At 36.5% G+C, this 24,373-nt stretch overlaps 1 protein-coding gene and 1 pseudogene across 6 annotated transcripts in view; one reads left to right on the top strand and one right to left on the bottom strand.

Moving 5' to 3' along the window:
- The window catches only part of RBPJ (recombination signal binding protein for immunoglobulin kappa J region), a 100,434-nt gene that overhangs the window by 39,017 nt on the left and 37,044 nt on the right, over positions 1–24,373 (bottom strand). For 5 of the 6 annotated variants that reach the window (XM_039236658.1, XM_039236656.1, XM_039236657.1 and 2 more), the window contains one exon: positions 2,507–2,545. In XM_039236658.1, coding sequence (XP_039092589.1) covers positions 2,507–2,545 — 39 coding nt within the window. Of the gene's footprint in view, positions 1–2,506; positions 2,546–18,263; positions 18,320–24,373 lie in introns of those variants that run through there. The other variant, XM_039236653.1, reaches the window with a different exon arrangement.
- LOC120234720 lies at positions 11,540–11,634 on the top strand (annotated as a pseudogene).

Genomic DNA, 24,373 nt, shown 5'->3' with positions numbered 1-24,373 from the left:
CCAAAAGCAAAAGACTTAAAAGCTTACAATAATTTTCCAAGCAGGGAAAAGGGCTTAAAGAGTAAATGGAAAATCATGATAAAGTAGACAGAACCTAATTATATTATTGTATATATTTAAGGAAAGGAAAATTTCCTTATGATATTTATTACCGTCGTACTGATTGCTATTTTTACAAAGGTATCCCCATTAAAAGCAAGTGATTTATTCACCAAAATAGATTTTATGGTTAGGAATCATTCCAATCTATTACTACTGGTAGTAAAATTATCTATTAAACTATAAATTTCAAAATGTCTATAAATGTGAATTAAATATTTCTGCTTAGAATTTCCTCACAATATATACAAATAATTGTATTTAATGTCTTCAAGAAAAAAACCTTTCTAATTTATTTCAGACTTATAGGAAAAGTGGCCAAAGTAGGACAAAGAAGTGTACTAGTCCCCTTTCCTCCAGACTCCCCAAATATCAGTATTTTACCATATTTGTGTATTATGTTTTTAAGCCATTTAAGAGCTCATTGTGGATATGCAGCCCCTGAACCCAAATAGTTCAGTGTTAATTTCCCCCAAAACAAAGACATGCCTGTATATAAGCATAATGCAATCATCACTGATTCTTGTATACACAGATTTTATTCAAATGTTGCCAACTGTCCCACAAATGTCCTTTATTTTGGGGATGGAGGGCAGTTGAGAAACTAATGCCCAAGGACCAAATCAGAACAGCGAATTTTTCTAAATTAAGTTGAGCTCAAATACAGACATACCATTCATTTATATATTGATATCTATGGCTGATTTGGGAATGTAAGAACAGAGATGAGAAGTCACAATAGCCTCAGTGTGGCCATATGATTCTTAACCGGCCCATTATAGAAAAGTTTGCTAACTCCAACTTTAAAACAAAAATTTTTTTTCCTGGTCCAGGATTTAAATGAATTTAGTTGTCATGTTTTTGGGGTTTTTGTTTTGGTTTTTCTGGGAGTTTACCTGCCCCCACCCCCCACCCCGGTCTCCATTAGTCTGCTATTCCTCAGTCTTTGTTTTTTATTGTCTTGATAAGTTTGAAAAGTAAATGCCATTAGTTTATAGAATGGTCCTCATCTGTGTCTGTTTGTTTCCTCATGCTTAGACATAGCTCCTGCATTTTTGGCAGGAACATCACAAAAGTGACATTATGTCATCCTCCTCAGGATGCACACGATGTTTATTTGTCCATTACTATGATGTTAATTTAGATCACTTCATTAAGGTTGTATCTGCCAAGTTTCTTCACTGTCATGTTCCTATTGTTCACTTTATAATTAATACATACTTTGTAAGGATACGCTTAGAGACTAAGTAAATATTTCTCATCAGACTTTACACCAATAGTTTTTCTGCCTGAAACAATTATTACTGCAGTGGTTGCCAAAGTGTGATTTTTTAGTTCCATCATTCCTTCTACATTCATTAGATAGAATTCTGCTATAAGAAAAAGAATTCCTACCCTCCACTACAGAGTCATTTGTTTAACTCGGTGTAGACTTTTAAACTGTATTTTATTCTATGGGTTCTATCTATCTATTACTATCATTATTTATTTTGATGATTAAAGTGCTCATGATTTGGCTAGCAAGAACCTCTTTAAACTGGCTCCCTTTCTGTGTCCTTTTAGCATGTCTCCATCATTCTTTGAGTACAACAATTTTTAAACTAATAACAATAATGTGGAAATAACCCAAATGGCCATCAATGTGAAATATTAAAGGAGTAGTGTGAAGGCAATGAAAGACTATGAAGATATGAATAAGAACAAGGTAGAAGATGTACAGTTAGGTGGAGTTAACAGATCCAGAACAATGGTAGAGTATGATGCTTGACTTAGAAAAGGAAAAAAGACAAACATATGCTTATATATGCATACACTTTTCTTGAAAGATACGAATAATGCAGGATTAGCATTAAATCTGGGACTGTAACTGTGCAACAGGTGTCTTTTTTATTTACAACTGCTGATTGAAAACATTTTTAATCCTTTTCTAGACTAACCCCTTCAAATTTAACATTTGTAATTAAAACATATATTGTGAAATTAATTCATAATTAGAACACAATGTAGTATTTATAGTCTCCTTAAAATGGGTAAAATTTTATATTTCTTTCATTTTTTTTAAAGCATTTATCTTTCAAGTTCCATTTGTAATCAATTATGATTGGCTAAATGCAGCTAGATTGGATAGATATTGGAAGCTATCTTTACATTGCTGCCCTTGTTAGATTAACTATACAATACTCAAGATTAATTCTTAAAAGGTTTCATTTTCCCCTCTGAACTATATCCTATTAGCCTGGTTTTTGGGGGTGGAGAGTGGGGGAAGGATGTAGGGAAGGATGGGAAGAAGCTTATGATCTAGATACTAGTATTTGAATCACTTCAAGAGCACCTAATATCATTTTCAAGATGACAGTATCTGGTATTTTTACTTAATATTTGGGTGAACGACTAATATAATGCTTACCTAGTGAGTCGTTTAGGTGGAGGCCGCTCACCAAATTTTCTGGAAAAAAATAAGAAAAATGAATAAATACATAGGCTGTTACGACACATTCCACAGGAAGCTTTTTAGGCACCATGAAATCTCCTTTGTGATTTATACTTCAACTCTCCTAAAGAGCAGCATCCTTTAGTAATCATCTGTACCCAGAAATAACAAAATATATACTTTAAAAATGGTTCCTAAACAAAACAACATGCCCTAAGTAGGCCTTACACAGCCACTCTGAGCACGTAGCACAGTGTTAGAGGAGGGTGACAGAGGCACCTGGAGAAAACTTATAAAAAACCCACAACTAACCAAAGATACCCAGTCTCACACAATCTGCAGCACCTGGAAAAATCCTCACAGCCCAAGAGGTGATGCAGACCTGACAAGTGTTTGCCATGTACCAGGCACTTTGCTGTACAGATTTTATACAGTACTCTGTTTAATTATTATAAAACAATTCTGTAAAGCACATATTGGCCCATTTAAAAAGTGTAGAAAGCAACTTGCCCACTAAGTAAGCTAAGTGGCAGGCAGAGTTGAAAATTAAACCTAGCTGTTGACAAATAATACCAAAGTTAGTATGGAACCATAAAAGACCCAGAATAGCCAAAGTTATCTTGAAAAAGAAGAACAAAGCTAAAGGTCTCATAATTCCAGACTTCAAGATATACTCCAAAGCTGTAGTAATCAAAACAGTATGGTACTGGCACAAAAACAGCCACAAACATCAATGGAACAGAACAGAAAACCCAGAAACAAACCTGTGTTTATATGGTCAATTGATCTATGACAAGAATATTCAACGGAGAAAAGGGTCTCTTCAACAGTGGTGTTGGGAAAACTGGACTAGTACATGCAAAAGAACGAAACGACACTACTTTTTAACAGTACACACAAAAATAAACTCAAAATGGATTAAAGACCTAAAGGGTCTGGAATCATACAAATCCTAAAAGAGAAGTTGGCATTAACATCTCTGACAGTGGTCACAGCAACATTTTTCTAGGTAGGTCTCCTAAGGCAAGGGAAACAAAACAAATATAAACTATTCTGACCACATCAAAATAAAATGCTTTTGAACAGTGAAGGAAACCAACAACAAAACAAAAAGGCAACTTACTGAATGGGAGAAGATATTTGCAAATGATATATTTGATAAGGACTTAATATCTAAAATACATAAAGAACTTCTACAACTTAACAACAAAAATAATCTCATTAAAAATGGGCAGAGGACCTGAAGCGTATTTTTCCAGACATACAGATGGCCATGAAAAGATGTTCAACATCATTAATCATCAGGGAAGTACAAATCAAAGCCACAAGATAGCACCTTAACACCTGTAAGAATGGCTAAAATAAACAACACAAAAGATAACAAGTGTTGGCAAGGATATGAAGGAAAAGGAACCCTGTGCACTGCTGGTAGGAATGTAAATTGATACAGTCACTATGGAAAACAGTACAGAGGTTCCTCAAAAGGTAGAAAACAGAAATACCATATGACCCAATAATTCCGCTCCTGGGTACTTAGCCAAAAAAAATGAAAACACTAATTCAAAATGATATATGCACCCTTATGTTTACTGCAGCATTATTTGTAAGAGCCAAGATACTGAAGCAAACTAAGTGTCCACTGATGGACAAATGGATAAGGAAAAAATGGTGTACACACACACACACACACACACACACGGAGTGGAATATCATGAAGACATTAAAAAAGGGGGGGGGGGATCTTGCCATTTGAGAAGACATGGATGAACCTAGAGGGTATTACACTAAGTGAAATAAGTCAGAGAAAGACAAATACCCCATGATTTCATTCATATGTGGAAAAAACCAACCAACTAATCAAACAGAATCAGACTTATAGAGAATATATTGATGGCTGCCAGAGGGAATGGGAGTGGGGGATAGGCAAAATGGGTGACAGAGAATGGGGACAGGCTATGGGTTATGGAATGAATTAAGGCACAGGAATAAAAAGCACAGCATAGGGAATACAGTCGATGATACTGTAATAGTGTTGTATGGCGTCAGGACATAGCTACACTGGTGAGCACAGCAGAACAGGGAGAAAAGTTGAATCCCTATGCTGTACACAGGGAACTAATGTAACATTGTGTCCATTATATGCTAACAAAATTTTAAAAAAACACCTAGATGTTGACTACTCGAAAAGCTTATAGTGTATGGTCCTTTAAAAAGAAACAGGCTAGGTGAACAAAAGCATTTCAACTGGTTGTAAGAGGGCAAAGAGAAAAGCTTGAGCAAGAGACAAGACAGCACAATTTAGGCTATAATTAGAATACAGCATGGAGGTTAAGAAAAACTCTCTAGAGGAAGATTAGCGGAGTTCAAATCCGTGATTTAGCATTTTCTTACTGTGTAACTCTAAAGTTACTTGACTCTCCAGACCTTAGTTTCCTCACATGTGAAAAGGGCACAGCGACTACATTTATCTCAAAGAGGTGCTAAAGGGATTAAATATGTTATACTATTTAGAAAACACACAAAATAGTGCCTGGTACGCAGTAAGTGCTCAAAGAATGTTAGGCACTATTATTACACTGTAGTTATAAATTGGCAAGCCAAAATTACAAAATAAGGAACTAGGTGTGATGGTAATGAGAACAAATAGCATGGAGGAAGAAGAAACTAATTTCTACGCAATTACTTATTTCCTCTGTGAGGTTCTCTGAGAAACGGTGGAAGCACAACACTTGAAAACAGACCAATAGAATTCTGTTTATCTTCTTAAGCAGACTGAAGTTACAAACAGGTCGTGAGGCCTAATTTGATTTAAGATTTCTCTACTGTAGTTGACATCCCACAAATGATTAACTCTGATGATTAAAGTCTTAAAATCTGATGTAGTACATTTTCTTCTATAATTTAATGCTATATGGCATGGTTTATGAACTCAGGATTTATAAACAATGGCTATCTGTGACTATATTTTCATTATAGAGGAAATATTAAAAAGTACCTCTAATTGAAATAGTACAAAAATATGAGTAAAAAAATCTAAGTTTCTGTTGGAAGAATTACTTATTAATTCTTTGATTTTACCCTACAGGATATTCAATTTAAAAAAAAAAAACAAGAAACAAAACACAATGTTTTAGCAGCAACATCAGCAGGGCCACTGAAGACCACAGGTTCTAAAACACTGACCTGCAACAACAACAACAACAAAAAACCCAACAACAAACACTCACTGAACTGCTGGCTAATCTGTGAATTTCAGTTCTGGAATTAAAGCCAAAAATCTACTCCTGAATCTTTTTCCACAGGAAAGACTTTTTTGAGCCTTTCAAACTGATTACACGTACCATTAAACTGCCTTACTACGTTATAGTTTACAGAAACCAAGAAGTTTAGGCAGCCTTTAAAATACTTCTTTGCATATACTGTATATGTAAGAGCACAGTTGCACTTCATAAAAGACAAGCAAAGTGACGTGTGGCCAGAATCTACCCAAAGGGTTAAAACAGTGAAAATTTTACAGAGACACAGTTAACTAATGAAATAAAACTTTTCAATGAAGACTGTGACATGGTACCCCTCATACTAGTATTCCATACTAATATTCCAACCATCACCCTTTTGGATCTAACCCTGGTTTATCACAGGACTAGTAAGAGACCCACTGTACCCAAAACTGAAACATAAATTTTGTTTCTTGATGCTCTGAAATGCTTTCAAAATTAGATTAACAACTAAATGTGAATTAAAGTATCTGTCTCTATTCTTTTTTGGAAAGACCCCTTAGCTGAAATCAACCAAGTATACAACACGTGTGCCGTAGCACTCCAACTCAGCAAGTGCCTGGCTGAGTTTGTACAACACTTCAAAATTTAGCAACGTTCTAGCTAGGCGCCATGCTAAGCAAGGAATCTTATAAATGTGAATAAAATTATATTACAGCTTCAGTATATAATAAAGCATCTCCAGTAACTGTTGAGAGCGATCCCAGTCCTTTCTTTAATGCATATGCCATTACATTGCTACTTACCTCATTAAAACTAATGGTTACTGTATTTACTGCAATAGGGGTAGAATAAGAAAATCGTTTTGTTTTTTTTTTTTTTAAGAAAAGTCATAAAAGCATTTACTAGGTTCACAATGAAGTATTCTGAATGTTGCGGCTAAACTAAATTCTAACTATTTAATAAAATTCAGAGGTCTATATATTTAAAAATGTCAAGTTATAGCAAGGTGCTATATGGATCCCATACTTAACCAAGATCCATTTTCACTACTAATCTGATATACAACTAAAATATACAACTTCAAGAATTATCTACTGCAGAAAGAAGGTCCATATTTAAACATGAATGACTCAAGAAAATTCATGACATAATATTTATATCAGGAAATCAAAATGTTCACCTTTCGGAAATGACTACAGTCCATCATCAACGTCTCATAAACTGGTTAAGCTCGATCTCTCCCTCTTATAATGGGGAATGGTGAGATAGGCATGCACAAATGTTTATCTTTATTTACAATCTATTTAAAAACAAGGTGTCTACTAACATGATCTGTGTTAACAACTGAACCAGAAATAAGTTGAACCAACCAAGTTTAGACCACTCTCATGTAAAATGCTTTTCCTAATAGGTGTATGGTATATTTAACATTAAAAAATAATCTAAATCCCTAAGTACTCTAAGGATGCCTTTAATTTTATAAAATACAGAATTAATTCTTAAAGAATCACTACTATCCAATTATCTTTTTGATAGTATAGGTTGTCGATATCTCATCTGCAAGAAGTTCCTCAAATTATTTGTATACTGTATTATATAAAATGTAGTTCCAACTAAATATAATAATCCGTTTATATATCTAAGGGGAAAAGTTACAGTTCTGGCTTTTTAAAAAAATGTTTATTTATTTTTGAGAGAGAGGCAGAGAGAGAGGGAGACAAAGAGCCTGCCTGACACAGGGCTCGAACCCATGAACCACGAGATCATGACCTGAGCCAGAAGTTGGGGGTTTAACCAACCCAGTTGTCCCACTAGCTTTTTAAAGTAATGAACAGAAGATAGCTTATACAAAGTTGATTACACCCTAACCCATATCCATTCCTTCTTGATCTGTATACTTTTCCCTCAGACTGGTGTTGGTGAACAAAACACAAAAATCTATTTACCTAACAATGCTCAGGATAAATTTATGTGATCTACCATAGCTCAGGAAAATTTAGGTGATCTCAAGTATATAAGTATAATTTCAAGCTAGCAAATTCATTTTTCTTTAACTTTACTAGCTTTCCTTTTCTAAGATAACAATGATCCTTTATTTCAAATAGGAAGAACTGGGGAAAATATTAATTACTCTATTATCTTTACTCTGAAGAATAAATATTTTTTATTTTTTTAAATACTTTTTTTGCATTTATTTGCTTTTGAGACAGAGAGAGACAGGGAGACAGAGAGAGAGGGAGACAGAATCTGAAGCAGGCCCTAGGCTCTGAGCTGTCAGCACAGAGCCAACACAGGGCTCGAACTCACAAACCAGGAGATCATGACCTGAGCTGAAGTCAGATGCCTGAGCCATCCAGGTGCCCCTAAAGTATAACAATTTTTTTAAAAGCTACCATCAATCATCAAAATTGGTACTTCCTACCTATAAATAGTATTGAGGTTCTCAAATATCCTCCAATTCATTAGAATTTCCAAATAAGTAAAAAAAAAAAAAAATACACAGTACACATATTGCTTCCTTTTTAAGTTCACAGTGGAGATACAATATTGTTTTCTCCTACAACAAATACATTTCCTTCTACATTTGCCAGTCTGTTAATAACGTACATGACCACAAACCTACTGAGGACAAACACAGTAAAAGTTTTATCAAAGCTTCACCATCATAACACCTTTTCTACCTAACAGATGCTTCATGTGAGAAAATCAAGTCAAAACTCAAAAATATGGGGGAGGGGAGAGGAGACAAGAAAAATCTTTTTTGAATATAGAACACTTTCATAATACACTGCTACAAAAAGCCCCCAAAACATGATGTTATCTAGAGTTTCATTGAGTAACAATATTAGAACATCAGTTTTAAAAACAGAGGTGGATGGAAAAGCAAGCTCAAGTCTTTGGGAAACTCTGCCTTAAACTTCTTGGTTTCTGTAAACTGTAACGTAGTAATGAAACAGTTTAATGGTACGTGTAATCAGTTTGAAAGATTCAAAAAAAGTCTTTCCTGTGGAAAAAGATTCAAGAGTAGATTTTTGCCTTTAATTCCAGAACTGAAATTCACAGACTGGCCAGGAGTTCAGTGAGTGTTTGTTGTTGCTTTTTATTTTTCAGTAGGTCGGTGTTTTAGAACCTGTGGTCTAGTATGTGCAACATACTATCTAGAACTTACTTCTGCTACAATGGACATTATTTAGATAACTGACAAAATCTGAATAGAGCTAGCAGAGTGGAGAATAGGATTATATCAATTTTAACGTCCTGGTTGTGATAACTGTACAGGGGTTATGTAAGAAGGTGTCCTCATTTTTTATTAAAAACAATTACCACCGTACTTAGGGAAACAATGTTGTGTACTCCTTACCTTCAAATGGTCTAGAGAAAATAAGTGTGTGTGTGTGTGTGTGTGTGTGTGTGTGTAGATACACAGAAGAATAAAGCAAATGTGGGAAAATGTTAACACTTGAGGTAACTGGTATTTTCCTCATATTTTTGCAATTCTTCTGTAAACTGAAATTATATCAGAATAAAAAGACCACACTATGAGAAATACTAATCTCCTGATCAAGTTGCTAGCCTGACCCTGTTCTGCCACAGAACCTGGAGGTGACAAATCTATCAAAAAACATTCAGGGGAGGTGTCATATAAAAGACATGGCCAGCTTCCTGGCATAGCTTTTATGTTCTCACGACAATTATGCAAGATTCACTTGCAGATGTAAAGTTTGCCAATACTCAGTCCTAGTGCACAAGTGGAGAAACAGGAAATCCCATGCATTGCTGGGAGTTTAAATTTGTGCAATCTTTCTGGAAGACATTTTAACAATGTCTATTCATAATTCAAGATGCAGATTCCTTTGAATTCCTAGCCATTTCAATTCTGGAAATTTATTATATAGGTAGACAGTCTGTGACTGTGGAAAAATATGCATACCAAAGTACATGATGAATAAAGCATCACTTGTATTAACAAAAAAAAATTTAATTTCATGTGTACAATTAGGAATAGGTTGCTGATTACATACCACCTCCCAGTCATAGCCATATGTGCATAACAAAAAGTGAACCAGTTAGTAGCATTCATTTTGAATGAGAAAATAAGATCTACATTTTCATCCTCTCCTCCCAAGTGCACATATAAAACAATACGTACACCCTACATACATTATTTGTGATAATGATGAGCAGCAGCAAGAATTCCAGTTTGCTCTAGAATGCATTATACAATGTAACAGGTGCCTTACTCTTCACTAATTAAGTCTGGTTTAGGTAAACAGCAAAATAAAATTACATTCTCTAGAAATCAACTCACACACTAAGTCTACAATACAGGTAGCTTAAAATAAAAATAGATAAAGGCATACAAGTTAAAAATTTACTCAAAAAACTATCTCAGCAAATTTCCCTAGGAAAACTACTTTAGAAAAAAATATGCCCGATTCGAATAAAGAAATTCACATCCTTAAAGAAAACATGTACTTCCACAAAGGGAAATACAAAGCAACATAAAGAACTTTAAATAGGTTCTGTTTACTATTTAAGTAATAGTTTTTTACTTAAAACTGTTTACTTTTTGTTAAGAACTCCTTCAGACACCTCACTTGACCTTATGAACGGTCTTTTAAGGCGGTGTTCAAGAGGTGCAAAGTGTCACCTGATGAGAACACAGAGTATCACACATGGGAATGGTCCCCAAGTGCTGTAGTAAGTACACAGACTCAGGAGCTGCATTGCTTATATGCAAATCCCAGCTTGAATGCAAACTAGTGGAAGTTACTTAAACTCTGTCTCAGTTTCCTCAACTGAAAACACAGATAAAACTACTTCCATACAGGATTCTCGCAGGAATTTTAAATGCTCATATATGTATAGCATCTAAAAGAGTACCTGGTACCGAGTAAGCACTCAGTAAAACACCACTACTCCTCAAGGCTGGATTACTCAATGATATTTACTCTAACAAACATGGTAAAACTGAAACAGACCATTCAAAAGAAATATGTATTTCTATTGTTTTAGAAATACATATAATTAACCATATAACTAATAAGGGATTAATATCCAGAATATATAAAGAACTCCTCTAACTCAACAAAAAACCTGATTTAAAAATAGGAAAAAGAAAAAAAAAACAGGAAAAGGACTTGAACATATATTTGTCTGAGAATATAAACAAATAGCCAATAAGCACATGAAAAGATACTCAACATCACTCATCATTAGGAAAATGCAAATCAAAATCATAATGAGATACCACTTCACATCCATTAGAATGGTGATTATCAAAAAGAAAAGAAAATAACAAGTCTTGGTGATGATATGGGAAAATTGAAACCTCCGTACCTTGCTGGTGGGAATGTAAAATGGTGTGGCCACTGCAGAAAGCAGTGTGGTGGTTCCTCCAAACATTAGACATACAATGAATGCATGACCCATCCAGTCCAGTTCTGGGTATAAACCCAAGAGAAGTGAAAGCAGGGCTCAAATAAATACTTGGACACCACTGCTCATAGCATTATTTACAACAGCCCAAAGATGAAAACAACCTAAATGCCTACTAATGAATTAAGAAATGAACAAATGTGGGGAGCGCCTGGGAAGCTCAGTAGGTTGGGTGTTCGACTTTGGCTCAGGTCATGATCTCGCTGTTCATGAGTTCAAGCCCCACATCGGACTCTGTGCTGACAGCCTGGAGCCTGCTTCAGATTCTGTGTCTCGCCCTCTCTCCGCCCCTCTCATGCTCATGCTCTCTCTCTCTCTCTCTCTCTGTCTCTCAATAATAAATTTTTAGATCCTTTTGTAGTTCATAAGCGTGATGATCGGGTGTTCACGCCGTTGTGTGACATGTGCCACCCTGCATGACACAGGCACATTACCCATCTGATGTGAAAAGAAAATAAATTTTTTTTAAAAAGTTTAAAAAAAAGAAATGAACAAATGTGGTATATACATGTAATGAAATATTATTGTCTTAAAAAAGGAAATTCTGACACATGCTATGACGTGGATGAACCTTAAAAATTTGATGCTGAGCAAAATAAGCCAGACACAAAGGGCACATGTCCTAGGACTGCCTTTCGGTAAGGTCTCTAGAGTAGTCACATTCACAGAGACAGAAAGGTAGAATGGTGGCTGCCAGGAGCTGGGCCTGGGGGTAGCTCCAGGGCGGCAGAGAGAGTACAGAGTTTCAGTTCGGGAAGATGAAAAAGCTTTGGAGATAGATGGTGATCATGGCTGTGTAATAACGTAAATGTACTTAATGCAACTGAACTGTACACTTAAAATTGGTTAAAATGGTAATCATTTTATGTTATATATATTTTACCACATAAAAAAAATACATTTAGTTTTTGCCTTAAACTATGGCTCAGCTTTGACGGGTCCTAAGTTACTACCAGGTCAAGTAACAGCAGCTGCCCAGTAACTTAAAACCCGACCAAATGAGGAGTATATGAACATATAAATGGAAATAGCACATGTGTACACACATGTACACAGACACGTGCACAAATGGTTCCTAGTACCATCAAGGCAAAGATACAAAAGGAAAGAGAGGTCTGCCCTAGACACGATACCTTTCAAGAAAAGGCAGCCAGACAGCATACAAGTAACCCATCAAAAACTGTTTAGGACTAAACCTCTTTCAGAGAAAACCCACAAGTGATCATGGACAACTGACTCGTATATGAGATGAAGTCACAAAGTTTTCTCCCACGCATTTCCTCTCTTATTTTTCATTCCCACCTAAAATTACAAGCAGTGAAGCTTTTTCCCTCTGTACACATTTTCTGTCAGAGATGTTAGGGCTGTCAGTTCTTTGAAGGCTAAGCAGTCACGTGCAATTTCTTCAGAAGAGGTATTAACTTTTTTTCTCATCTCTTAAATATTTTTTCCAACATTGTGAGACAAGGAAGAAAGAAAGGAAGGGAGGGAGGGAGGGAGGGAGGAAGGGAAGGAGGGACTGAAAAAAAAAAAAGCCAGCAAAAGCAAAAGACATTTTTCTCCCTAACTTAAATGAAATTTAGAAGGCCATAACAGTAGAACCATCCATAATGGGATTTTTTTCCCCACCTGTTCTTCATGGGTTCTACTCTTGGGAACATGCAATATTTAGTGTAAGACATCTGTCTGGGAAGGGCTCCAAGGTACCTGTTAACCACTGCCTTGGACAAGTGCACAAGAGGCGTTTGGCACTGACATAGGTCAGAATCCCAAGAAGTGACCCAATGATTGCTAATCGGGAAGTGTACCTTACAGCAGAACAAGCCAAGGAGATTTTCATAGGAAAGGATATGAGAAAGATAAGTAAGTTACATCAGGAGGCTTCTCAGAGTTAAGTTCTTGCTTCTAAAGAATTAATAAGCTCTGGAAAAATAAGTAATTTTCAATTAAAAAAAACAACCCACACAAGTATTAATCCAAGAGATGTTCACACTTTAAATTCACACTCTATATTGAGTCCTAACGCTCTAAAAATAAAATGTGCCACGTACCTGGTAGGAGAGAGGCCAAGCATTATACATCACATAGGTCCCCATCACATGGAAGGAAATGGGAGAAGTACAAAAGCATGTTTCCCTTTAAAAGTTAGGTCCAATGGGTCTCTCCTTACATTAGTCCTGACTTGGCCTATGGAACAGAATAGCCTCAGCAGTATCATGCAACTGGGCAGTACATGGAGGCCTATGCCTTTTCCTTAATAAAAGTACACCTGAGAATGTAGTGATACTGCTAGACCACTGACAACAGTTTAAAATGTATGCCTGCTGACTTGAGATTATTATTGCTGATAAAATTCAAAAGCAGTAAAAATACTATACCCACCTTATGTGTATAAATGGGTACCAAAAGACATGTACGAGAACATCAGACATAAGCCAAAACTAGAAACAACCCAAAAGACCACTGTCAAGGATCAGATAAATTAAAGAATAATACTCATACGTATGAGTGCTACTCAGCAATCAAAGTGAACAAACTATCACCATATATGTGATACACTGATCCCTAGCAAAATAAGCCAGACTCAAAAAGGTACAAAGTTATATAAATCTATTTATAGAATTTCAAAAACAAGCCAAACTAATGTGCAGTGTTCACCAGGATCCAGGCTACCTTCAGGAGAGTGGTATATAAACCAGAATTCCAGGGAGCTAGTAACATTCGTTCTTCATGTGTGTGATGGTCACACATATTAACTTTGTGAAATTTATTGTACATTTACAATTCGTATGCTTCGTTTCTGTAGGTAATTGACATTAATTTAGAAACATATTTGTGTGTGTGTGTGTGTATTACATATATGTATATTTTTCTTAATTGTTTTGAATGAATGGCTGGTTTTGGAGGGAAAAAAAAGTTCTTTCCCAGACTTCATTCCTATTGGCTTCAAATTTTATTTTAACATCAAAATTTTATAAGGTTGTGATTTCTAGTCCTAGGCTATACCATTCCAGGATGTATATATTTCATATTAAGCAAAGTTAAATATCATGCCAATGGGCATATAAGTCCTAAGAAAATTGGTCGTCTTCCCTCTCCATCCAAATTATAGATCAGATATTTCAACAACCTTCTCTCCTACATAGTAGGCAAAAAACTAGGATCCTCTGTGCTCCTCTGTTGGGCAAAGCATCTATCACAAGATTACGCATTTTTTAAAAAATCACTAACAATGCAGTGTCATGGAAAAAAGGCTGACATGTACTAGGATTAAAATGTTCCCATTTTTCTTAAGACTGTCTTCCTTTGCCTATCTAATCTAAAACTGAGAAAGGGAAGGAGAGAGAAAATGGTATAATTGTTTTCTTATATTCTGGTTATTTTTATCTTAATTATTTAACACACATTTAAGTGCCTATTGTGTGTTAATCACTGCAGTAGATTTGGACATGTGGCAACAAGTAAGACACACTGTCCCTATCCAGACAGACTACACTGTAACAGCAGCTATTGGAGGACTGGCATTAAGCTTCATACTGTGCCTGTGTATTTTAACTGCATACACAGATCAGTCCTATAAGGTAGGTGCTATTATCCTCATTACACAGATGAGGAAATTAGCTTAGAAAACTACCTTACTGGGGCACCTGGGTGGCACAGTCAGTTAAGTGTTGAACTTCAGCTCAGGTCATGATATCATGGTTCCTGAGTTCAAGCTCCAAGCCAGGCTCTGTGCTGACAGCTGGGGGCCTGGAGCCTGCTTAGGATTCTGTGTCTCCCTCTCTTTCTCTCTCTGCCCCTCCCCCACTTGCACTGTCTCTGTCTCTCTCAAAAATAAATAAAGCATTAAAAACAAACAAAAAAACCACCCCAGAGCTAAAGTATAATGTTCATGATTTTCCATATATTCTGCATTAAGATAGAATTTAACTAACTTGTGAACATGGTGCCAGGAATATGAATTTTATGATAGAATCATAAAGTATAGTAACTGATCCTAAAACTTTGTATGATACAAGCACAGATTTGGTTTGCTTCAGTGAGGGGTCCACAAAAAAAAAAAAAAAGAAAGAAAAAGAAACTTTCTTTACCCTCCCAATGCTTCAGCTACTGACTAAATCTCATAAAGGTAAAGGGTAAAATTTTCTTTGAATACTAGAAAGTGAAAAAGTGTTGTTTAAAGCTATCAATACATAAAATTCAGTAATTCTAAAGACAATTGCCATGGGAGCCATACCTTGGCCACTACACACATACATATAGACATGTCTATATGTATATGTCTATATACATACAGACATATATAGACATATATGTATATGTCTATATACATATAGACATGTGTGTGCACATATATGTCTGTCATAAACATTTACTCTTACATTTTCCTCCCACAAGGAAAAATGTTGCAATTGCAGATTGCAGTGGGAACTGTGTGAGTCTCATGACTTTACTATTTACACTACCAATCAAAATTCTGCAAAGTGCATTTTGTTCTGAGTTGAAAGGGACCAAGAATCTACACAAACATCTTCAGTTAACAAAGAGGTTTTATGTTCTTCTTTTTTCTGGTGATAGAAATTGTACAAACACAGTACCAGCCCAACCTCCATCAAACCATGTTTGGCCAATTTCTTACATAGCCACATCTCTAACACAGTTCGGTATTCTCAAGTATTTGAATTAAATAGTGCATCCGCCTTTTATTTTCCTTTCAAAAACAGACCGGAACATTCATGGATAGGACAGCCGAAATAAAGTCTAATGAATAAAGGTGAGGCTAGGACTCAGGTTTCTAATGGAGTTAAGCAGTTTCAAAGAATCCTGTCCGCAAGGGCATAATAAATGATGGCAATTATCATTTTAAAATATGTAAATTAGGACACTGAATTAAAATGGAGAATTTTAATAAACAAAAATAATAAAATGATTGGAATGGGAAAGAGATTTCCAAAATGTTTTTTATTAGACCATTGCATGAATAAGGAAATGCATTTCTGCCTGAGTGTTAATGCCCAAAACAGTACATTTCTTCTGAATTATAACATGCCATAATATAACAGACCTGCATTTGTGGTAACGCCAAAACCACTCTGAAGAAGTGGTCTTAACCACAATTCAAAACTTAAAGAATGGCTTTCTGCCAAAGTCTGTCTAAGCCATGAATTTGTCAACACTGCCTTCACGCACTGATAGGACCAAAACAGGGGCCCAGCAGCTAGTATCTGCTCCCTCAAGCCTCTCAAGGGGCCCCGGGCTCTATAAGGTAATACACAAGACAGTGGCACAGGAGCTTTGCCCTGGGTGGTACGAAGAGCAGCCTAATACTCGAGTCATCTGAGGACCTCTGCTCAGCACAAAGGAAAGGTTCTGAACTGGGAATGACCATGAAGTGATTAAAAGTACAGAACATCAGAAACTGGTAGTGGTGAGGCACTCATGCAGGAGCAAAAGCTGGCAGTCAGGGGTAGCAACAAAAAAAAAAGACAATAACCACCTTTAATAGGAAGTGGTTTCATTCTCCATCTGGGTCATTTACGCTATGTATGTACTTGGTGTTTTGCTGTGCTATGAACTTAAATTATGCAAACTGTAAAGGTGTGTTGTCAGAGTTCACTTACTGTCTAGTCAACTGCCCTGCATCAAACTGTCTAACTAGAAAACAGGAGGATAGGTTTCCCTTAAAGATAAACTCTACTGCAGAAACTTAATTCTTAACATTCCTTTTACCGACTTCTACACCTGCACGCTCCCTCCCTCAAGACAAGTGGTTTCTCTACAGTAGTAGTCTTAGTCACCTCTTCCCCTCATTCCTGCCTTCTGTCATAAGCAATTCACTGACTCATGCTGCCAACTGTATCTCAAATTACCTTCTAAATTTCCACTCCCCAATTCCATAAGGTTAGATGAGGCTCTCATGACTACTTCTATCCACAGCTTCCTAAACTGGCCTCATATAGCAGAACAGAAAAGTGCCTAACAGCAAATAGAACCAATCTCCTTATATACGTTGTCATTAATTCTCATTAATAGCCCTGACAGGTAGGCACTATTTCAAACTTAGAAGGAAAACTGAAGCTCAGAAAGTCACAAGGCAGGACTTTCTCCTACCTCTGATTACACACTGACCAAACTAAGGTCAAGATGAGACCCACATATAAATATATAAGGAAGCCAACTTAAACTTAAATCTTCTTTGCCTTCCCAAAATAAGGACTTTTTTCCTCCCTAATTCATTGATAAATTAATGTCTATTTGCTTTATTCATTAAACAAACACATCATATGAAAATTTAATGTCTCAGAAAAATCACTTTTTAACCTATAAACTATTTCTCAGCAAACAAAAACTGTTGAATCCCAAGAATGAAATGCTGTAGTAATCAAACTAGAGAATATGAAACAATGCCATTAGGTTAAATAAACCAGGGAAATCTGATGTGCTAATAGCTCTAGGGATTAGTGGAATCCAGAACCTTTAAAGAACTATAATATTCCAGTAACGAGGAAAAAATACCAATCTGTTTCCTCAAAAAATTAGATATGCACAATGGAATTTTTTAGGTCCTCACTTTCATACTGAACAATCTTTTTTTTTTTTTAAATAGAAGTATACATCAGAAAAATATGGCCAAACCTATAAGCTTACACTATTCACATTCAAGTGGACTCAATTACGTATAGTATTAACATCAAGTTTTTCAAATATAAACCTGTGGACAGTATGTGTTCACTAACCCAAAAAACCAGAATAGCAAGTCATATGTTAAAGAAGAGAAAAAGGTAGCAAAACCCAAAAATTATGGAATAGTAACTCTTAAACTGTAATATTAATTAAACTATCTATGCTTCCTATGGAGAATGTCCTGCTACAGTTGACTATTATTACTTGCTCAACAATACCAGTGTTCCTTAATGAACCATGTTGACATCTTCAAAAAGTGATAATCCAGGATTCTGACAGATTTGCATCAAGAGCTAAATGAGACTGTAAATAATCCTGAAAAGAGGTCCTTAGAAGTTCATGTTCCTTTACATAGTTTTGATGAATCTAAAACTGATAGGGAAACTTACATATACCAGATGCAGATCTCCAGCAATTTCATCCAAGCAATTTTTCATTGTAGTATTGATAACCAAATACTAATATAAGATTCATTGTGTATGAGCCAGTAATATTGATGCAATTGACAAATTAACGTCCTGGGCTTTTTAAATGATGGTGGTTCCTAGGTAGAAGGAAAGTTTAAGACTAAAATTAGATCCTTAATTCTAAGTATAAATTTGAACTTTGGAATGAAAATCAAACTTAGGCGCGCCTGGGTGGCTCAGTTGGTTGAGTGTCCGACTTAGGCTCGGTCATGATTTCTTGATCATTGAGTTTGAGCCCCGAGTCAGGCTCTGTGCTGACAGCTCAGAGCCTGGAGCCTGCTTTGGATTCTGTCTCCCTCTCTCTCTGCTCCTCCCTTGCTCATGCTCTGTTCCCTCTGTCTCAAAAATGAATAAACATTAAAAGACAATCAAAGTTAAAGGGGAGTCACAATTCTAATTGTTGATTTTTTTTTCCTGGTTATCCCTCAATGCCTTGGTTTGGTTCCAGTATTCCTCAAGAATTAATCCAACTAGTCTGGTCATTATACTCAACAAATCTTTTAATCTGACAGAGGAATATTACTTGTCTTGGGGTCAGCCCTCTTGACTTTTGGTCAACTTGCTAGGACCTACATTTTATACTATTTTTATAACATCCTCATTTCTCTCACTTGGTCTGCCCAGTTCTCAGAGTCAAAAGCACTGTTCACACATTATTTTAAACAAGAAGACTGCAGAGCAAATATTCTTTGTTCAGGCTGCATGTAAACAAGGGAGAGAGGAGGTTGTGGGGTAGGAAGAGAAGAAAGGATAGAGAGAACACTGGAATGCAACAGAGCAGTAAAAAAGAAGAGAAAAGGACTGCCTGAGGAAGTGTCAGAGCCACCAAGCTGAAGAGAAATAAAGGAGCCATGGAGTGTCTAGTGGCCATAAAAGGGCAATTGTCCACCTCCTAACAAACTAAATCTGGTCAATCCCAAATATGGAAATGTTTTAGTTCAAATACAGAGCTTCTCTTCTGTGGGATATAAGCAGAGATCACAATCATTCTTTCCCTATTAAAAAAAAAAAAAACTCACACTTGGAGATCTACCATTGTAAGAAAAGTCTGTTGAATTATTGTATAAACTATTTCCAAGTTTTGTTCCCCTGAAGTCCAGGTTTTTCTAACAAAAAACCACTATAGCCCTTTCACAGTTATTCTAGGACTTCAGTCTCCACACTGTAAAATACAAATGTTAATTTTAACAACCTGGAGAGCTGGAGGTAGCATTTTATAAGTCCAATACTCATTAAATGTTAGCTATTATGCACTCAAGATTTTCTTGGTCTTTAATCCAAACTCTAACTCACAGTGTTCAGTGATGATAAAACTGAAGAAGTTAAAATCATTTCAAAATGTGATTATCCCCTTATATATCCACTCAATCTCTTCATTTGTCAATTAAAAAGTTGGTAAATAAGAGAATGGTCTGTTCTGCCATGACAGGTCAGATGCATGTTAATAACCTCTATTATCAAAAGTTCGTTCATTTAACAAGAATTTACTAAGTACCTGCTATGACCAGTCACTGTCTTGGGGCAGGGGATACAGGAGTCAACAAAACAGAGTGTATAACTGCGAGGACAGAGACAGTAGCATTGAAAACTGGTTTCCGGAAGGTGGAGCGACAGCTTTTATTTCAAACGTAAACGTTTTCAATGGAGTTTACCTGCACCAAGTCACCACCATTTTATGTTACCTGTACCTGCCCTGTCCCTGCCCCAGGCCACAATTTCTCACTCACAGATTACTTTTTCCAAAAAAAAAAAAAAAAAAAAAAAAAAAAAAAAAAATCTTCGTAAGGGTGAATTTCATGCAGACTTGAGTAATCTAGCCACTTCGCCGCTACCATCAGCATTTCTAGCACATTTTTGTCACCTTCGTCTGCCCATTGTTGTAATGAAACACAAGAGCACTCAACCAAAGTAAACGCTTGGAAATCGTTCTTTGGCCTACCTGACCACCCAAGGGTTCCTCCCCAGGATTTCTTATAACAAATAATCAAGGAGTGTGGGGCGGGGCGGGGTGGGGCACGGTTAAGAAGGCTGATGTCCTTTCTGATTGTGATTTTCTAAAGTCATGCATTTCCAGTAATTATGTTTAAAGAGTATATGCTAATGTGATGGTTGTTAAAGCAAAACCTGAAGACTTGTGGGCGTCATCTAAAGCTGCCATTATTTTATTTGCAGTTTATTCACTAGGATGTGTAAGAACCTGGCTACATCTCTGGTAAGGTCTCCAAAATGAAAACTGTACCCCTCATTTAAGCAAGAGGTTTGGCATGTGTGCACATTTCCGGCTCACCTATGTACTATTCTCCCCATAATCACCTAGCAGTTCAATATTACAAGATAAACTGACTTCATTTTATTTTTCACAAGGAAGATATTCCCTAATTTTCCTAACAGTTACTGACAGAGTACATTCCACTTCTCAGTTAGGTTCATGCTTGAGATGGGGTTCTAAGGTATTCTTTTAATAGATATCCCAGATCCCAGAAACATGCAAAATAGCAATGTTTTCCAAAGTAATATAATATAAATTAGCTGAGAAAGTGCCCAATGCTAATAATGTAACCACTTATACAACAGATTTTTAAAACTGTTATTTTCAGAATCTAAAACATCTTTTTAAAATACTCTCAAAGCAGCTAATCTTCATTCTTAAGAGAGTTTTTAACTCATTTTAAGTAACCAAAAGTATCCTGGAACCATATTTAATAATTAACATAGTAATTTATGAAATGTTTTTTCTTCTAATCCTAGATATGCGGTTGGGGCGCCATCTGTGGCCACTCATCTCAGTTCGAGGCCAACTAAACTAGAATAGTTTGCTTCTAAACTACACTTTTTTTGTAGGAAAAATCTACCAAAGACAAAGGATACAAGTTGCTCTCATTCTCACGCAAGCTGGTAACTAAAGTAAAGGGACACAGCTGTGAAGAAGAAACAAATGCCAGGAAACACCACCATGAAACCTTACAGTCTCAACAGGAGAAGCAGCAGCAGGAGGAAGACAGAGAGGAGGTCGGGAATAAACCAGACGAACACAATGATGAAAAGCCAAGCGGTGCTGCTGATGAGGGTAGGAAGAACTGAACAGTCTAGGAGAAGGCAAGGTTGGGTGGGGAGTGGGAGGTTTTGGGGAAACAGAGTAATGGAAAAAGGAATTAACTTTCCCATTCTCTGAATCCACAAGCTGTTTTCTGCCTCACCACTAGCATCGGACTCCTGCGCACACTGGTACAAAGACAAGCTCCCATCATGGGGGTACTTAATCCACTGGTCGGAGGGACCAGTTACTTTATCTTCTGCAATTTCAAAACATGATTTCTAAGTTTAGCATATCATCCAATTCAGAGCAGGAACTATGTATGTCTGACTCAAATTCCAAGAACTTGCAAAGGAAGATGAATTATACTTATCATCTTTTGGCCTTCTATTCTGGCAAAGATTTCTTCCATTTTTCAACTCCCAAGTGTAGAAAACTAATATACAAATTCCATTGCTATGAAACAATTTACCAGAAGTCTTCACTCTCTTATTGTTTTCTAGAGAGAAAAGAAACTGTACTTTAGACACAGTCCTAAAACATACACATGCTGATATTGTCCTACTTTGAAGCTTTATTTTAAAATGTTCACCAGAGGGGCGCCTGAGTGGCTCAGTTGGTTAGGCATCCGACTTTGGCTCAGGTCATGATCTTGCAGTCCGTGGGTTCGAGCCCCGCATCGGGCTCTGTGCTGACAGCTCAGAGCCTGGAGCCTATTTCAGATTCTGTGTCTCCCCCTCTCTCTGCCCCTCCCCAGGTCATGCTCTCTCTCTGTCTCAAAAATAAATAAACATTAAAAAAGTTTTTTAAAAATAAATAAAATATTCACCAGAAACTCTGTGAACATCTTCAATAAATCTATAAAACAAATATCTGCCTGTTAGGAGGACACTGTGATAGGCACAGGCACTAATCCAAAAAAATAAAAGCTCTAACATTTAACTACACTAAGTATTGTCATAGATCTGATTTATGCTTAATCTTTTTGCAACATTAAACTTGTATCTATCTTCTGAATTAAAGCAGCACCTATAATATGCACAGCCCTAACATATAAGGAATTAGAAAATGAATTGGGTGGGTTTTCATATATATCATCAGTTTTTTTTTTTTAATTGTATGGGTCACTTTCATAAATGCAAAGTAAGGGTAAATTCCTCCTCAAGTAGTAATTATTATAAATTTCTTACCTAGGAAACTTTAAATATTTACCAGGGCAAGCTCACACCTGTGCACACATACCAATAACACGACAAAAAAACAAAGACAAAGGGGTGCCTGGGTGGCTCTTGATTTTGGCTCAGGTCATGATACTGGGGGTCATGGGACCAAGCCCTGCACAGGGCTCTGTGATGAGCATGGAACCTGTATAAGATTCTCCCCCTCTCTCTCTCTCTCTCTCTCTCTCTCTCTCTCTCTCCCCCCCCCTCCCCTGCACACATGATCTTTCTTTAAAAAAAAATTTTTTTTTCACAGCTCATTAACTATAACCTACCATCAGAGATAAGACTACTGACTGAGCGATAATCCTTTTATAGATATCTGAAGTCTTTTCTGGCTGGGGTCAATTTGGCAATCTAGAGTTGTAAGACTGAGTTTCATACAGTTTCCCAACTGATGTTTACCAGTACTTAGGTCTCTGCAATCTGTCACATATATATACCCCTAAAACAAAAGTTTTACAAAGCCATATTGTGGGATACATTAATGACGTTTGCTATTCTGTTCTTTTCCACTTCATTTAATTAGGGGGAAAAGGTAGTAACTTATTAATTTGACTCCAGAATAGGCTACCATTGGCAGTTTGAAAATCACTGATCTATTAATGATAGATAAATACCAGAATGTATGCCACGGGGCACAATACTAGAGATCACTCTCCTTGGTGAAACATCCTTGATTAATGCCACTCAGAAGCTATTATGTTCTCCTATTCTCCTCTACTCCTTAGATACTCTCCTATAATAACCTTCCTTCAAATGAAAGGGATGGTAAGGGGATCCTTGAAGGTGATATAGGACATGGCATACCAATACAAGCCAAAGACTAGACTGTATCCTGGTTATTTCTTGGCAAGGCGAAACAAAATAGAACCAACAGCATCTGTGACTATGGTAGGCATACACTTAGTGGGACTAAAACAATCCAATCAACATAAATATAAGTGTGTATATATTTTATTTCAGCATTTTAAAAACTTGAAACAAAATATTCCTTAAATACTCTTTTCTATTGTCCTGATATTTTATATCTCTATATAAAATATCTCTCTATATCTCTCTATAGTTCTCTGATATTTTATTTTCTATTCTAATATGTGTCTTAATGCTGATCCTTGCCCATTAAATCAATTTCTTGACCCACTAATGAATGGGTTGAAACCTGCAATTTGAAAAACATAGCCTTTAGAAGATGCACCAATCTACCTGGCAGAATTAGAAGACCAAAAATACATCAACAGTCTCTAGTAACCACCTTCCACTGATGAGAAAAAGCCCAAAGAATTTGAAAGCATCAACCAAATAGTGATTGTTCATTCAGCTCCAGGAAGATTGAGAAAGTTTAAGACTCAAGGTAAGAAAAAAATGTTAATAGCACCCCCCTCCCCAAAACCAAGTTACTGATCTGGCATTTAATTATCACCATTGTAATACTACATGGCAATGAGAAAGAATGAAATCTGGCCATGTGTAGCAACATGGATGGACCTTGATGGTGTTATGCTGAGCGAAATAAGTCAGGCAGAGAAGGACAAATACCATATGTTTGCACATATAGGAGGATTAAGAGGAACTTAATGGAGGACCATGGGGGAGAAGAAGGCGAAAAATAGTGGGGGAGAGGGAGGGAGGCAAACCATCAGAGACTCTTGAATGCCGAGAAGAAACTGAGGGATGATGGGGGTGGGGGAGGGAGGAAGGGGGGTGATGGGCATGGAGGAGGGCACTTGTGGGGATGAGCACTGGGTTTATATGGAAGCCAACTTGACAAGCTATTA

The sequence above is a fragment of the Hyaena hyaena genome, unplaced genomic scaffold (genome assembly GCF_003009895.1).
Source record: "Hyaena hyaena isolate Hyena2069 unplaced genomic scaffold, ASM300989v1 scaffold_114, whole genome shotgun sequence".
Taxonomy (NCBI): domain Eukaryota; kingdom Metazoa; phylum Chordata; class Mammalia; order Carnivora; family Hyaenidae; genus Hyaena; species Hyaena hyaena.
Note: the sequence above shows the minus strand (reverse complement) of the source record. Positions and strands in the feature narration are given on the sequence as shown.